This window comes from Beta vulgaris, chromosome 3, assembly GCF_026745355.1.
Source record: "Beta vulgaris subsp. vulgaris cultivar EL10 chromosome 3, EL10.2, whole genome shotgun sequence".
Lineage (NCBI taxonomy): Eukaryota > Viridiplantae > Streptophyta > Magnoliopsida > Caryophyllales > Amaranthaceae > Beta > Beta vulgaris.
In genome coordinates this window covers 36,103,290-36,121,634 of record NC_079204.1, presented here as the reverse complement: position 1 = coordinate 36,121,634, position 18,345 = coordinate 36,103,290, and the positions used below count along the sequence as shown (strand labels likewise).

The window sequence follows — 18,345 nt, the reverse complement described above, 5'->3', positions numbered from 1 at the left end:
GTTTCGAACTCTTTGACTTGTTCGAGAAGCTCTCAAAATCGGTTTCTCCAATTCTTCTATGTAAACCACCTCGAGTACTGTAACGTCAACAGCTTAGATATTGATTTATAAAAGTACAACATTATTATACTCCCAATTTAATACAAACAAACCAGACCATCATAAATGTATATAAGATACTCACAATATATATAACTATAAGTAAATATATCATTCAACTCATATAAACACATAACGATAGTAATATATTAATTTACTAATTAACAAAGGTGGAAGTAATTCCCTCAAACAAATCATCTGACCATTATACTAGAATTTAACTACTGTAGAACAAAGGTGTGTTATATCTATTATAATTAAAATAAGTAGGAGTAATTCTCACCACAAATAATCTGCCTAATTATATTTCAAGAAAGTTCAATGAGTAAATAGTACAGACCAAGGAATTCATCACAAAGAGAAAAGTATTAAGGACATCTAACATACTGTGTGCAGCCAAACACCTGCTACAATATAAGCAATACATGAACTGAAACTCTCACGAATAATATATGCCATTAAGTAATCAAGTACAACTCACCAACAAGGGAAATTAAAATAAATATCAAGCAACATCATACAGTGACAACAAGCACCAATACGTACAACACACATCACATATAACCTACAAAATAGCACACACCAAGCATCCAAGTTGCTGCAACCATGTTTCATGAAGCAACCCCAAGCATACAACTAACCAAACTGCATCTTATCATTACCCAACACCATGAAACAAGATTCCACCACTAACTTGCTATGATCTTCACTAAAATCATGCTTAAATATAATTATTAAAAATAAATCCATGATATAAAGGTTTCCTAACTATTTCCCTGACATGAATTATCATGAATATCTACTTACATGTTTTTTTGATACCAAAAACACAGTAATAAAAATTAGCAATTTATACAACAATAACAACAAACTCATATAGATTCATATAATTCCATAACATGAAATTTTACCCACCCCTTAAACTTAGCATAAGAACTACCCATCTTAGATATTGAAACTAAATAATTTCTAAACGAATAGTACTCATGCAAGGTTCTCCATTAGTTACCTTGATTTTTGGTGGAAAATAATACTAGATAAAGGCGGAGAAAGATGAGAATATCATTGCTCCCGAAAACTCCAAGAAAATCGGATGACTCGTCTTCTTAAAACGCAAACTGTGAGCAATTCTTCTAGTATCTTCAAAAAATGATGACAGCATGAGTAATATCTCTCCGAGTAGATGAATTTCGACTATTCACACGCCCAATTCTTATAAGAAACAAAATGTGTGTGCAGAAATGGCCGAAAATGCGAAAGAGAGAAGAAGAGTTGTGAAGCACGTTTTTTCCTGACTATTTCCAGCTTTTGGGCGCAAATATGAAGGTGGTCTAGAGACCATAGAGATCTTGGTGGTCTCGGTATTAAACGCAGCCTCCAACAAACAAAACACATGATGTGATAAAATGCTACATTAAAAAAATGATTTAAAAGAACTCTCTAAATTATGCCGGCATCTGCGCGAGATGTACCGGTTAAAAAAAGTGAAAATCTATATTTTTAATATATGTATTTTTATTTTCAAACTTTTTTTTTATCTAAAAAATATGCCCCATATATTTAAATTTTAAATGGGGGTTTATGAAGGCTTGACTCCTCATCTCTTGGTCGTTACAAAGTTGAAATGGAGATGTTCATCCATGTTTTTACACCAAAAATTTTGGACCATATGGTGTATAGAATGGGCTTGAAATTTCGTTACGTTGGTCGGTCCAAAATATATTTAACACTTAAAATAAAATCACACGCTACTTAAATTTATAGAATTACTAACCATGTGATAAAATAAATACTGACATTATATATATAACTACTGAAATTACTACATAAATATATATATATATATAGTTTAAATTAATAATCACAACAACATAATACAATAATTAAATAATTATACACTTTCAAAATAGTTTTTGATAATAAATTATTTTGTTTTAACAGAAAATATCATTTTAATGTGAACAACGCCAACATAAAGAGTGAAAATTACAGGGTGTTACAATAATATTTTTCAAAAGCATAAAACAAGTATGAATCGTATTTTTTGAATTTCAACCACTCATAAAAATTAATTTTATATCCTCGTCAGTGACGTCGCCAAATTGTAGGCGTGTTTTTATTACTTGCGAGGAAAGAGCTTGTTTATGACTACTTCATTGTAGAGGTTTTGTTTAGAAATGAAGAAGTCGCCAACAAGTCCTTGAAGACTCAAAAACCTAATTGGGATACCGCAAAATCATATGGACAAGTTAGAGACTTATCCATTGTAGATTTTCTCGTCATAACTCCATAATTGGTCAAATTAACGAAAGATTGCGTTTAGGGGTGAGGACACCAATATGATCAGGAATCAAATTCTCCCATTGATGGCGTCTACTTAATATGATTCATGTTCGAGTGTTATGCAATTAACAACCAAGTAATATGTTGATGTAATATAAAATTAATCTTTGTCGGTTTGTTAAACACGCAAAAGACTAATTTTTGGTGACATGTTTTATGCAATCAAATTACAAGGAACATAATCTAATTGTCCAAATTATGTGAATATAGCGTTAAAATATATATGTAGGTCTTGTAATTAGCAAAAATAAGAATGCGCGGTGATGAAAGCATTAGCATACATGCACGCATATGACAAAAGAAATGTAAAAAAGGAGATATTATAGAAGAATATAAGAGAGCATTAATTCCGTTAACGATCTACATCATGACAAATAAATGTTAGTAAAAAGGGAATCAAAATTGAAATTGACCATTAGAAATAATATCTTTGTCGTATGGGTCTTATATAACGATATGTGGGAAGAGCAATCTTGAAACTTCAATTGAGTTTGAATGGAAATCGATGGAGTTTTAATGTGTTTGAATATGTATCTAAATAGTATGAGCAAGTATATAATTTGGAGTGATGTAAGTATGCTGTAAAGTGTATTTCAAAGTATGAAAAACATCCGTCGAAAACAAGCCTATTTATAGGAGAAAAAAAGCCGAAAACAACACGGATGGTAAGAATCGGGCTTGCGTCTAGCGTGTGACTTATGCGTCTCACACATGTCCTATGCGCTCAACGCATCACCATACCTTTGGCGCATGGCTGGGGTTTGCACTTGGCCCAAAAGCCTTGTGTCAACACAAGTCCTTTGTGCGTTCCAGGCTTTTGTAATCATGTGTTGCGTCCACGCATCCTGGTGTGCTTGTCGCAACACAGATTTGAGCGGTTTTCGTTTGTTTTAAAATTTCTTCTCATCTTTGATGAAAATTTATCTGTTGAAAGTACTGCTTGGACTGACTGCATGTTACTAAGCATTCCTACTCTCACTATGCTTAAGACATAGGATTCGTGCATTCTAGTGCATCCTTACTTCTTTACTTGCCTGTCCCTATCCCTTTCGTTTTAAGAAAAGATCGAATTAGATTCAGTTGATTAGATGCCTCCAATCATTCTATACCAATTCCTTAAATGTGATTTTTCATAGTATTTTTGAATTTAAAAATATTTATTAATTATTAAGATAACTAATATTTATTGAGAATACAATTAATTTTCAAGAATAATAAATTAAGATTTTAGAAAATAGGATTAAAAATACAACCATTTATCATGATAAATATAAAATGAAAGATAGTTCACTCACCTTCCAAAGTGATCTTTAACTTCTAGAACAAGAACTTTTGTTTGCCCTTCCATTTGAAAGTGAAAAGTCTATTTTGACCTTTCTGAATGATTCAAATCGAGTATATGTTGGATTCATGTCATAATTAGAGGAAGAGAGAAGAAGAGAGGGAGAATGTCTCGGACCAATTTCAAGTCGATTAGGTTCGCTTTGGGTTGTTTCGCATATGTCTTTTTGTCATGGTCGGGTCAGATTATTTCGAGTTTCAATTCAATTTCAACTTATTGTTTTCAGATGAAAATTAGATCTTGATCTGGTATTTTGAGGTCGGATATCGAATAAAGATCCATTTTGCCAGCTCTAGATTTTGGCAAGTACCCACTAGTGAGTAGTGACATGGAGTACAATACTTAGCCCAACCTTTTTATACATAAAAAAGATCTAACCCAAGTTGAGTCTTGGAATTAAATGCAGATCAAGATCCATATTCTAGCCATATGATCTAGATCCATATCCTAAAAAAAACAGGTCCAAAATTCATTGTCATCTCCAGCACTAATAACAAACTTATAAATTTAACAAATTTTCCTCACAAGTAAACTTATAAACTTATAAGCTGGCAACGTTTTGTTCATCCTCACAAGTAAAAGTAAATTTTCATATAATCCTTTACGACTTTTTAAGTAGAATTTATTGAAATCAAAATTTTGCCTAGTAAAAAACATGAGGTGAAACATCTTACCATGAGCATTAACATTAGTACATTCTTTACAAAGATTAAATATATATTGATTCAAAAGAATAACAGGGAAATAACTGATGTTGCCCCATTTTATCAGCCTTCAACCAAGCTAGTATAATAGACATAGTGAGCATAGCTCTATCCCAAATTAGGTGAGATTTATCACGCCGGGTTAATATATACCTGCTCCAACTAAGTCATCAGAAACGGGCTCATTAAGATGGCAGATGTTTACCAGAGAACACGTTAAAACCTAAAAATACTTTTCATATTAAAAGTAATGAGAACCATTAATTGTGGTTGAGCTAGAGTCGTCTGATCAACTCACAAGTGATACATTGAAGATGGTTCTCAACTATGCCCTCCGCTTTCACTGTACACTGTTATCATTAGTCCTAAAAGTACAACCCCATCTTCACCCCTTCCCCCCCCCCCCACCGAAATAGAAATAAATAAAACTAGGCAGCTATTCTGGAGTAGCGATGTTTACTAGCATCGAGAGTGGAGCAAATATACAGTGCTCCAGTGACAAGACAATGGCCAATATAATTGGTGGCAAAAATTGGTGTCACACCATACTGTTATTTCCGCCTCTTCCCCTGCAAAAATTATCAATTATCAATCAATAGTGCCCCTTGCCTATTAAGAAAAGAAAAAGGTACCCCCTAAAACTGTTATTGGAAGAAGCTAGTCTTGATGTGAGAACATACAGATGCAGCAGCGTAGTCATCCATTGTTAGTTGCTTCCTTTTCTTCAAGGAAGAAGTGGGGCTTTCCACTTGCTGACGAGCTGTACCACGCTTAGAGGGTGTCATATTCTGCACAATTATAAACAACATGACTCAATATAAGATCAAAGGCAGTGGAGTCAGTCCATTGAAAAATTCAATGCGCCAGGCACAATTTTAGAGCACTATCAAGGAGAAAAGATGAAGAATTAACTGAGAAAATAATATCACTCATAAGGCAGAGATTGAGAAATTATAGCATCACAAACCTTGGCAAGCTTCTTTTCCTTACGTGCCTGCCTCTCTCTCTCATCATACTCCTGATTCTCTCTCTCAACCAGACGAATAAGTGTGTCACATCTTCTCGCAAGTTCCTGAGTGGTCCGCGATTTAACAAACCAATCGAAACGGAACAACGGGGACGTCCGGAAAGCAGCCTTCAACTCATCCCAATTTCCATACCCAAGTTTGTGAACCATACAAATCTGTCCATATTTTCAACATTTTTTAGGCGGAACAAAATTTGCAGAATTTTACAGCCAAGGAAATCAATGAAATGAACAGAACTGCACCATGAAGCGATCGCATTCTTCATTGTATAGCTTCCCTTTGTTCTGACCATACTGGATCTTCAGCTCCAACCACGGATTCTTGTAGCGATCCAACTTCTTCCCAATTGCTTTCATAATCTCATCTTTCCTGGAAATTCTAGCCTCCCCTCGTTCAATATTCTTGATGATCCTATCATAATCTGAATTATGACGCACATCAAATCAGCATAGCAGATACAAAAATGTAAATCCAGGAGTATACAGCAGCAAAACAGTAAAAGTTGGTCAATATTTTCTTGAAGGGAAGTTGGTCAATATTTAATCTAGCTTGGTCAGCTCCTGAAACATACAAGGATATACTTGCCATTTATCTATGACTTCAGCAGACATTACAGGTTTTGCTGACAACAAACTTGAACTGAACATTCTATTGCAATCACAATTCACAGGAAGCAATTTTGAAAAGAGGTAAAGTTCGAAGAGAAAAATGTTGAACTGGCATCACTCAAAGCTACTAATGGTTTTATAAATACATATGTACTTAAAGGCGTTCTCAAATAAATTAATCTGATACATGAAACTCTTCTCTCATAACAAAGGCCTCATTCTTCATGCCAGCCCCTCAAAAAACATTTATCATTTCAAGTCTCGAACACACAAGCTCTGATTCAGAAAAGTTCAAATGTTCAACCATTAATCTAACACAGTATCACAGCTTTATATTCCAAAACAAAAGACAATCAAGCATTATTTCAAATGCACTGCTTTATGATAATAGTAAAAACTGTTATAATTTCCCCTACCCTAATTATTTTTAAATATTCTATCAACTTTAGCTATTTTCATCACTGTAGATATTTCAGATATAATCAAATCCGTATAGTTACTAATACAATAGTTACCTTTCAATAGAGTCTAGACGATATATCATCATGGAACAGCCAAGAGTACCGCTCAAGCCACACTAGTGTATCTATTAATGATCATTGTAGCTATTCTGATACTCAATGCTGAATTTTGATTTCTACAATAATACTTCTAAATAAATTTTTTTTTAAAAAAAAATACCATTCAACTCCTTGTATCTTTCTTTGAAAACTTTGGCATATCTTTCAACTTCCTCATACGTTTTTCCTTCCATTTCAGCAGCAATGCCTTTTATATCATTCCTACCATACTTCTCACAAGCCCTGATGAAGGTATTGAAATCTCTCCTTGTCCACGTTGAGAAACCCTGTGGCAAACAGAACACAATTCAAACCCCTTATCATTCAAATAACAGGCATCACTAGTCACTTTTCCTTTTTCTCTTCTTTTTCCAGGAGGGGGCTGTGAAAATAAGATTACCTCTTCCAATAAACGCTCCTTCTCTTCTTGTTCTTCAGAGGTCAACGGGGGATCTGTCATTTCTATAATTCAAAATTTTCATTAGATACAGAAAAAGATTGGATTTCAACAGGCTAAAAAAGGAGTACAAATACCATCTGGCTCATCCACTTCAATTGAATCTTTCATCTGATTTTTTTGATGTGTTTGCTGAACAGATTGGGCAAAAGTTAGTTCATGCTTGAGTAACAAAAAGGAAAAAGTGTGACCAAAAAAATACCACCCACCATGAGATGGCGTACTTCCTTCTCATAGAGTTCATTTAGCCTTTGAGTGTTGAAAAACTGGAAGTCATGCCTAGAGTTGAGTACACATAATACAAATGAGACTATTGACCCCAACTAACAGAAATTATAGCAAGAGGATATAGAAACTAAGATACAAGCAGGTCAGCAAGGTGCTTACAATTGAGGCATGCGAGGTATGCGAGGCTCCTTTGGCCTAGCAGGACCACTTTGACGCATAGTTTGCTTAAAATATTCTGATTCGGAATAACTGTACAAGCCAAAAGAATGTAGATAACAAGATCAGGCATAGGAAACACAAATCACAAGCTGCTGGCAGGGTATTATGCTTACTTGCGCTTTCTCTCTCGTTTTGGTGGTTCAATCCAGTTGTCACTGACGAGTTTCTTAAAGTCCACCTTGCTCTCATCCTTCACAAGCACAGAAAAGAAGTAAGCAGATATCCTAAAGATTAACTTCAAAAAATTAGGCATCTGGGGCTCCTACCTTTTCGTCATCAAAATCATACAGATCAGCCGCTAATGAGAACAAAAGATGCACATATCAGTCCAGGCCACCTATATATATAAATACAAAAGGTACAGGCAATGCTTTATGTAAGAGATTCAAGAAAGTCGCATACTGTCATCCATCTTAAATTTAATGGCGTCTTCAGTGAACTTTTTCATTTTTGCATCAAGCTCAGCAGTTGCCTCTTCTCCCTTGGCAATGATTCGATCTATATCTTCATCTGTAATTGTGCTATCCCCAGAACTAAAAACCATTTCAGCACCAAATCTCACCATTTGTAGCAGCTCATCCTTGTTAACAGCTGGACAAATATCACAAGTTTGAGTTGACAAATTATCAATAAAAGTAAATTTATTATGAGCTTTGAGACAAGGAAACATACTTTTTTGTTCAGCTAGTCGTCCTTGTTGAATGACCAAAGCATCAAGCGCGAGTTTCTTATAAGCTCTTTCAATCACTTTTTCCTCGATAGTATACTATTCATAGAAAATCAAAACACAGATAAAAACACTTTTACCAGCTTTGAAATATGCTTATCCAAAAGATTAAGTACTACACGATATGAACAAACCTCCGTGCAGAAACGAAATACTTGAACCTCCTTCTTTTGACCAATCCTATGGGCCCTGTCCTGTGCTTGCAAATCAACTTGTGGATTCCTATCATGAGAAGCAATAATCAATAAAAAAAACCAAGCAAGCTAACTCATAAAGCCAGCAGCACCAAAAGAAAGGGGAGTGATTATACTGAAAAGAAAACCTCACCAGTCACTGTCATAAAGAATGACAATGTCCGCAGTTGCAAGATTGATGCCAAGACCTCCAGCTCGTGTCGACAATAAGAAGACAAACTTTTCACTTCCTGGCTTGTTGAAAGCTTCAATTGAAGCGTCACGATCATCTCCTCCAGTATTACCATCAATCCGACAGTATTGGTGACCGCGAAACATAAGATAGTCCTCCAAAATATCAAGCAGCCTTGTCATCTGACATTAGTTGCAAAACTTAAGTGTTCAAATGGCAGTATGGCACATAAATGATTCTTAATTATGATCAAGTTTTGTACTGAATATGCAACAGAAGACTTCAAAATTTTCTAAAAGGACCTGTGAGAATATTAAAACCCTAGAGCCACGCTCCTTCAGCTTTGGAAGCAACTTATCCAGCAAAACCATTTTCCCTACAACAAGTATAAAGATTCCTCAGTCACTGATGCCTCATTTAAAAGAACCAAACACCACCATATGTAACCTTTGGTCACCGAGATTTACCTGCATTAGTTACTAAATGGTCTCCCGTGGTGTAGGGTGGACCAGGTTCAGCACCCTGGAATAGATATGGGTGATTACAACATTTTCGCAGCTGCATCGCAATGTTTAGAAGGCGCTTACGCTCTCCACCAGCATTAACAACTTCAAGATCCTTCTGCAGTAAAGCCCTATAGAACTGCTTTTGCATTTGAGACATGCCAACTTTAAGAATCGTTTCCTTCTTTGGAGGTAAGCCTTTCTCAACATCTGACTTCAGCCTACGAAGAAGGAAGGGTCGAAGGACCTAAAGGATGCAGAACCACATATGTCAAGTAACAAAAGTAAAGATAGAGTAAAATGATTAACAGATAATCTCCTAACCTTCAACTTACCTTATGAAGTTGTTGAACAACCTCCTGCTGGTCATTCTCCCCAGATATCTGAAACCACTCATCAAATGTTTCTGCCGAGCTAAAAATTTCCGGCAATAAGAAGTTGAGAAGCGACCACAGTTCATGGAGGTTGTTCTGGAGTTCGGAAAAAAACAGTAGATGCACATTATTACAGTTAAGATAAATAAAAAAAGGTCATTAGATTGTAAATGTGAATTTTTCATAGACGCACAGACATCTATTCCATTAGGTCTTGCTATTTACCGCCCATGTTTACTTAAAACCTCCCGTATTTTTCTACGTATTATGCATTATTTTATCTCAGAAATATAAAAATGTATGAATTTCTTGACATGGAACCTACCCATTTTCTCAGTTTCACCATGGTGGAACTGAAAAAATGGTTTAGTTCCGTAAATAGTGAATTTTTTCCTGCAACATAGCTGTCTTCGTCGAGAAACTATGGGAGATTTATTTGGGGGTTTCTTCGAGGAAGAAGAAGAGGGAAGGAAATGGGGAGGACAGATGAAAGAGAGAAGCATTTTGATTGCTGAATCGAAATTCTGTGGGAAACTATGGTTAGGGTTTTTCAGAAAGGAGTAGACTTGGGGAAAAGAGAGAATTGGAGAAGATGGAAAGGAGAGATGTAATAGTTGGACACGGTGGTTGAGTGGGTTGGGCTCCGGCGAACGGCAAGGAAGGAGGAGGGGCAGCGGGGGTGGTTGCGGGTGGCTGTGGGGCTGGTAGTAGCAGTGGTGACGGTGCCCGTGGTGGTAAGGTTAGAAAAGAGGAAGAAGTATAGGGAGAAAGAAGAGAAATAATGTATAAACATGGGAGGTGATTAGTAAATACTGGCGGCGAATAGCGTGACATTAAAATAAAAGCTCAAGTACAATATAAGTATTACTAAAAGTAACAAGAAAATACTTTGAACCAAACAATATAAAAATATATCTCAAAAACGGCAAAAATATGGAAAAAGAAGACAAATTAACAAGAAACATGTAATGCATGGAAGATGATTTATCTTATAAATAAAGAATACAATACATTATACGTACATTGTTCCACCAAATTATCCGTTTGCTGTTCAAGCATAAATTATCCATTTCTTTTCTTTCATGATGTATTAGCCCAGAAATAGACAGCAGTCTCAGCACCATAAACAAGGAAAGGTTCTAAAAGCTCAGTGAACGGCAATAGCTCAAGTTTGACTTCTAATATCAAACCTTATCAACTTTGACCATTTATTTTTCCGTCATTACCTAATACTAAAATTAACAATACAATAAATCTAGTGTATGCACGTCCTTTTAAAATAAATCTATAATGAAGTTTTACATCACAACACAATAAAAACTTAGCAACCCTATTATAAGCAGAGGTAGTTCATTAGCATTTCATATACACTGCCATAGCAACTTCATATACTGCACTTACATTTATCTCGCTGGATCTTAACTTATACATACTCTAGAAATATAGCAAATTGCACAAAAGAGTGTGCCTGGAATGCAAGAAAAGAGGGTTCTGCCCCTGTCATTTTTCATGAAACCCACCTTAGAATCATTTGCTACCAGGGAACAAAAACTCGGCCGTTCCGTTCTGGAACGGCCGCTTTGTAACGGATTTCAGAGAGGCCGTTCCGTTAAATACCGTTCTAGAACGGTGATTTGGAATTCACACCAAACTCCGCGCGATGGCGTTACGTAACGGTGTAACGGCGTTCCAGAACCGTTACAATCACGTAACGTCCGTTATTTGAAGAAGACCAGTTCTTTTGGTCGAGGAAGAAGAAGAGCCAACGCAAGATCTATAGATCTGAGTTAAAATTTGAAAGTAAAACATGTTTTTTTATTAAAATTAAAGCTTACCGAGGATGTAGAACTCAAATTCGAGTAAAACCCCTCCTTTAATTTCATTAGGTTACTGCTAATCGAACACTAAATTGCAAACCCTAATTTCGAAAAAACCCTAATATGCATTGGGATGCAACGCTGCTTCTTCGGTCATGGCAGAGAAGGTCGACGAGTCATCTTCGGCGGCTTCTAGCACTGTAGCTTCCTGTGGTTGGCTTGTTTGCAGGTTAGTGCTTGCTGGTTTTCTTTCTTTTATACCGATCATCTTCTTCTTTTCTCTCTCTTCTTTTCTCTCTTCTCTTTTTTTTTTTATTTTGTGACTGCCAGTCACGTGATAATTGCAACTCATATAGGAACTCTTTCTCTCTCTTCTTTTCATCCCTTTTTATTTTTTCTTTCCCTTTTAGTTTTTATTCCCTCACGTGGAATCACCCAATTTTCATCCTTTTTTTAATTTTTTTTAATAAATTCTTACACATAAGTATGTTCAAATATCATCATAGTACCTCAAATATTGTATTTATAAGAGTTCTGGACATAATATGATATAGAAAGTAAAATAGAAGAAAAACAAAGTTTAAATGTCACTTGTGTGATTTTTTTTTTAAAATTCACGCCGCGACGGCCGCGAAACGTTCTATTTCCCCGTTACAAGCCGTTCCCGCGATAACGCGACCGTTCCCGCGAACGCGACCGCGACCGCGTTTTTTTTCTATGTTTGCTACACACCAAAATATTCCTACAACACAAAATTACCTGAAGAGGGGTTCCAGTGATGAGCAAACGGTAGTTGGTGCTATAGAGCCTCATAGTCTTCGAAAGCAGAGAATTTTCATTTTTGATTCGGTGTGCTTCATCAATGATAATATATCGCCAGCTAAAGCGGCGTAAAGAAGACTTTTCTTTTATTGCCATTTCAAAACTAGTGACACAGACATCAAACTTTCCGGCAACCAACAAATCCTCGCGTATATGTCTCTACAAGAAAATCAGATACAATCAGCAACAATCATTTGCAAACATCAATCACAGAAAGATCAAAAGCATAAACATTTCATAAATAGGATCTTAACGTACCCTTTCCTCAGGATTTCCTAGAAATTTCACAGCACGCAGAATTGGACAAAAGCGTTTAATTTCATTCATCCAGTTGCCGAGGGTCGATTTAGGAGCAACAACCATGTGAGGCCCAGGAATTCCTCTAAATTCATGAAGATAGCCCAACAGGGAGATTGTTTGCAAAGTTTTACCGAGACCCTAATGATAAGAAATAAGAAATAAAGACACTACATCAATATCCTTTTGGGCACTATGATTGTTAGAATACAAACACTTGAGACAAGAGTGCAAACATCCAAAGATTATAAACGACAAACATGTACTGCATACCATTTCATCAGCAAGGATTCCATTGATACCATTCTCATAGAGCCGTATGAGCCAGTTCAATCCAGCAAGCTGGTAGTCCCTCATCTTTCCCTGAATACCTGTAGAAAAGAATGAATGTAAGTTATTGATAAAAGCCACATTAATCTTGTCACTGTTCAACATATGGAATCATCAACCCAAAATCTAACTGGAACCATTAGTTTAAACAAACAATTCTCAAAATAGACCTTGTTTCTGCTATCTTCAGATGTGATAAACACATTATATTACATCAAAATGCAGAACTGGGCAATACAACACATGCTAAATATGATGGTTGGGATGGAACTCTCAGTACGATGAGTTTGATGTGGAATGTACAAAGATTTGTCTTTCTTCCGTCACTGTAAAGGATTTTAGGACTTCTTCCTAGAAAGCATAACATAGAAAAATATCTTTGCATCAAGCTTATTGATAGGCTCAAGCTCTGCATTGTATTCTTAAAAAAAGCTGTAGGGATAGTTCTCTCCCTCAAAGTAAATGAACCGGTCAGGGAAAGGTCTTAGATTTCTTTCGTACTTCATATAAATGGTCACTTGTAAATCAAGTTCTCCATTATCTGATGAGAACTATATCTCTGTATCATATTTAGGATCCTCCTAATTGATTCTGACATAATATGTGCTATCTGAATATGACCAAAAAAATACATGTAAAAAAGGCCAATTAATTGGATTGGTATAAAACTTTACACCTCTTTGCCACATTGATTATTAGAACTTAGCTTCATGTGACAGATGAGAATAAGATTATGATATTCCAACACTTAACCCTTGTTTCTCATCAGAGGGTCGCATATAGTACAATATTATTTTCACTTCATTTGTTGTTACTTCACTTATTATATTATTGCCCTTTTACTTTTATTCCTTATGCTCTCACCTAATTAGCAATGGAATAGAATAAAACGATGGAGATATACTGGGGTGTGTTATTTAACCCTATTCTATATTTGCAATTATTGTGTGTTGTACACTCATGTACATTCTTCATTTTCGTCCATTAATCATAACCAACATTAATCATGAGTGTTCTAGTAGGTTGTAGCTTCATATATATAGAGGAAAGATATTTGGGTTTATTTTATTTCCATTTTATATTACATTCCATCGTCAATCTCTATTATATAAGTGAAGGGGGGAGGAAGATGGTATCCTCTCATAAAAAATCTAATATACCCTTAATGAAATTAAATTGTCATATGAATCTTTTCTTCTTCCTACTTGCCATATGTATTGAACAAATTAATAATGGAATTGAATTTGAAATTTCAATTAAATATTAAATTAAGGAGAATGATTTCCTCTTATTACCTACATGTGGAAAAAAATTATTCAAAAATTAAATTGATAATATAACTTGATTGACATGATTAGAAAAAAAATTAAAACTTGAATTTCATATTAATAATTATACTCATAAAATTTTAAAACCTAAATGTTGATTATTCTTCGATTATCTCTATTATATAAATCAAACTCTTTTCGACAATTGAACCTGATACATAAATTCTTCCACTTTATTTGAGCACAGACTTTCTTCTAATGTACTTCTTTCTCTTGATAATATATTTGAATAATGATGAACAAATAACTAATAAAACCAATGAAACATTAATTTAAGAAAAATATAGTAAAAAATTAACAATAACTATAAGTGTATTTTCAAATCAATTTTTTTATAACACTGATGAATGAATTGTTAAGAAAAACAAAAAAAACATTACTAACACGCACACATAGCATGCAAAAAATGCTAGTAAGGTGAGAATATAGGGGAAAAAAGAGTGAAAGAGTTAATATAATAAATGACGCAACATATAGAGTAAAAAGTAAAGTTTTACCATAGACACCCCCTTCAACGAAAAATAAAAGTTAAATGTCCGGACAAAGCTAAATTTTATACTCATTTGTCACACAAAGCTAAGTTATATACTCATTTATCATAATTGACAACTTTCATACCAATGTGGCAAAGAGGTGTTAAGTTTTCTACCCATTTGGCTATTTGGCCTAAAAATGAAATAATTGGAGAACCATTTTAAAACTTTATATCCCAACTGGTATAGATACTGGTCTTAAACTCATTACGATGGCAATACATAAGTTTCATATTATTCTAGTAAATAAATTGAATGTTGGGATTTCCAAAAGAACATGTTGACATAAGAAGATCTAATAACCATCCACTAGAGATATATCTAAATTTAATATAACACTTTCCCACAAAACAATCCAGTAGTAGAGTCAGGTGGAAGAAAAGTTCAGACAGCTTGAAAACTTAAAATAGGTATTTGCACACGGAAGAGCAGAACTCACAAGAAGGCTGTGTGACCAGCCTTGTACTGGAAGCTCCTGCTTCTTCCTCTTTCAGGTATTCCTCATCTTCCTCTTCTTCGGTCACCTTTGATGCATGTCGGCCCCTAAAATAGGGACAGAAAGAGCAGTTCAGAGACAGATATAAAAGGAACAGACAATCTGGTTCGCCTCGTAGAAAACCAAAAAATAGTTACCAATAAGAAGATATTTTTAGCATGCATCATAAGGGTGAACTAGACACACTATACTATGGACTGCTATAAAACGCCGAAAACAATCCAGCACACTTGACATTCCAAAAAAAATCAACCAAGTTAATATCAGTTTCCAATCAGCACTAAATCCAGCACTCTATATAGGTCTCCAAGGCAAAGCCCCTTTTACTAACATTGACCAAAGAACTTAGCAAATCAAGAGGACACCAGATACCATATTAAGATTAAAAATATTGAATGGGCATCATTTGCAAGGTAATAAATATTCTAAATAAAAGGGAAAATCACCGACTTGTGCTAATCAAAGGCGTCCTACTCTATTATGCATTGTATATTTATATTAGTTGCAAGAAGTATTAGCAGGATAACAACTTTACACTTCCATATCCTACTTCACCCATTGTCTTCCCCCCATCTCATAAAGTTAAGTAATTTACCATGTTAAATCTCGTTGTTCCACAACTTTGAACATTTTCAAACAAAAGCAAGATATAAATACATATATTTATACATATAAGCACACCTGCCCTTTGCCTTCTGGGAGGCAGAATGTTCACCCTTAGCAAAATGGGCAAATATTTCCGTTTGCTGTAGAAGGTACTTCAAACGCCCTTTCCCCTTGTTATTCTGCCACACAGTTCAGAAATTACAAGTCATGACATATTCATAAATGCACGGGAACGCAAAGAATCATAGAAAAATAATACTATCATGTAAAACACACCATATCAGCATCAACAACAGCATTTTGCTTGTCCAATATTTCCTGAATCTTCTGCTTCTTCAGCTTTTGCATTTCTTTCAACCTGGCCCTTTCCCGCTTTGTAACATTATTACTGACAGCGTTCCCATCCTACCAATTATATGCCATAAAATCAAAATCACATGTGAGGAAAAAAAAAAAAGAATAAAGCTCATAAAAACCCACATACCCAAATAAACACAAGATATTAAAATTATACTATAAAGCCTAAGAAACGAAAAAAACTCTACTTGAAAGTGAATTCCTCAACTAAAATCCGAAAAAATCATTCTTCAAATTTATATGCAACTACTACTACTACTACAACAACAAAGCCTTATTCCCAAAATGATATGGACTCAGGCTAACTTGAAATGCCATAAAAAATCGTGTTTCTAAATTATGTGACAGAAAAGTAAAAATACAACATTTAAATATATAACCCTAGCTAACAGCAACGAAAACAAACCAAATTGTACTGGATCTAAAATCATTCGATATGGAAAAAAACCCTAGAAAATCAGAAATAAGAAGCAATGAAAGAGAAAAAATACGAAGAAGAACCTCAAATTCTTCTTCTCGGTCATCATCGGCAGGAACATCATCGTCCGCATCATCTTCGTCGGAATCGACAGTTCTGGCAACAGCTTCAAGTTCTTCATCGTCTTCTTCGTCGATCGGCTCATTGACTTGCTCTTCTTCCTCCGATGAATTGGAAGCGTCGTCGGAAGAAAACCGCTGTTTCGAAGGTTTCGCCATTAAAGGGGGGAGGGTTTGGGTGGAGGTAGTAGTGTTTTAGGGAAAGAGAGTGATTTTTTGGTTTAGGGATGGACAAGTTAGAAAATCATTTAAGGGGGGTCTTTTTTTCTATATATAGGAGAGGGTAATATTAATCGTGTGTGATAAAGGTCGAAGGATAAAAGAAAGGGTGGTGAAAAAGTTCCCGCCATTTGTTCGTGAAATATGCCTTCCCGCCTTTGGGGATATGTTGCGACTTGCGACTGTTGCGAGTGATTACTGATTAGTGTTCTCTTTTAAAGGAGGCGAGTCGAGTCGGGCAGGCTGATATTTTTTTTAATATATAAGGAGAACAAATTTAGACTAACTCTTTAATTTGGGGGCCAGCCTAAAACATCCTTCGGATGATGAGGGAAAAATCCAAACAGTACAGTACAGTAAGGAAAAATCTAGTACAGTACGGGGCCAGAGTGATATTTTTTTTTTTGTTGATGGGCAAAAAATTGTAGTGTAGGAACAATAGTTTTCAAAGTTTATTCTATTACAAAATACAATCCTTATGTAGACCTATTGATTCAAAATAAAATAATGTAGGAACAAAATAAAACACTACTGATTCAAAATAATGACAAATAATAATTATACAAAAAAATCCAACACATATAAGAAAAGAGATTCAAAAGAAAAATATTAAAAAAATAACTAAAAATCATAAACCGAATGAAGAAAGAAAACAAAAAAAAATGAAAACAAGATCTGGAGATTCACCAACGAAGACTGAGATTGACGACGATGACAAGGTTGACCATGGTTGAACGACAACCGAGGAGTGGGATTGGCGCGAGGTTTTGTTGCGGTTGAGGCTGGGGGATTCGACGAAGGAGTTTTCGTCTGGTGATGTGAAGCGATGAAGAACGAGAATGAAACGATTTTCGTCTTCCTCTAGTGAGTTCTTGAGGAACAGGAATGACTTCGACCGACGAAGAAGATCGGCCGACGAAGAAGAAATCTCGAGGAGGAGAAGAAGCTATATTTTACAAATTCTAATTACAAAAATAAATAAAAAAATGAAAACAGAACTAAGAACAAAAATAAAACGTAAAAAGGAAACTCATAAACAAAATAGATCTAAAAAGTTTAAGCAGATCTAATAAAGAAAAATAAAAAACGATACATGAAATTTGATGAGAGATGAATTGATGTGTTCGATCTGATGAGAGATGAATTGATGCGTTGACGATATTCTTTGATGTTGAGAATGAGAGGAGATGTGATTCATGCGAGGAATTAAGAGGAGAGGAGAGGCAAAAAATTGAGAGTGAGAGGAGAGAGAGAGGCGTAGGAGGAGAGTGAGAGATGTGAGGGAGGTGCGGGCCGGGTAAGGGTTACATTTGGAGTTTAGTGAGAGAGGTGCGGTTTTTTAAATTCTATTATATAATATTGGGTCTTTCTATTGCTGTTGTTTTTTTAAAGAAACCGCGACAATAGATTAAAATATTAATATTTTAATCTATTGCCACGTTTCT

At 35.2% G+C, this 18,345-nt stretch overlaps 1 protein-coding gene across 1 annotated transcript; it reads right to left on the bottom strand.

The window, feature by feature from the left end:
- Nucleotides 1-4,704: 4,704 nt before the first annotated feature.
- Nucleotides 4,705-16,935, bottom strand: LOC104883817 (ISWI chromatin-remodeling complex ATPase CHR17). Its single transcript, XM_010668378.4, has 25 exons — nt 16,646-16,935; nt 16,064-16,192; nt 15,863-15,966; nt 15,125-15,228; nt 12,768-12,865; nt 12,456-12,635; nt 12,135-12,356; nt 9,520-9,654; nt 9,149-9,431; nt 8,984-9,057; nt 8,643-8,863; nt 8,450-8,537; nt 8,261-8,354; nt 7,991-8,179; nt 7,855-7,886; nt 7,702-7,778; nt 7,529-7,618; nt 7,351-7,420; nt 7,219-7,273; nt 7,085-7,146; nt 6,806-6,971; nt 5,759-5,937; nt 5,456-5,671; nt 5,169-5,276; nt 4,705-5,057 (listed from the first exon to the last, which is right to left on the bottom strand). The coding sequence occupies exons 1-25, from the start codon at nt 16,838-16,840 to the stop codon at nt 5,040-5,042; spliced, it is 3,189 nt and encodes a 1,062-aa protein (XP_010666680.1). The 5' UTR covers nt 16,841-16,935; the 3' UTR covers nt 4,705-5,039.
- Nucleotides 16,936-18,345: the final 1,410 nt, after the last annotated feature.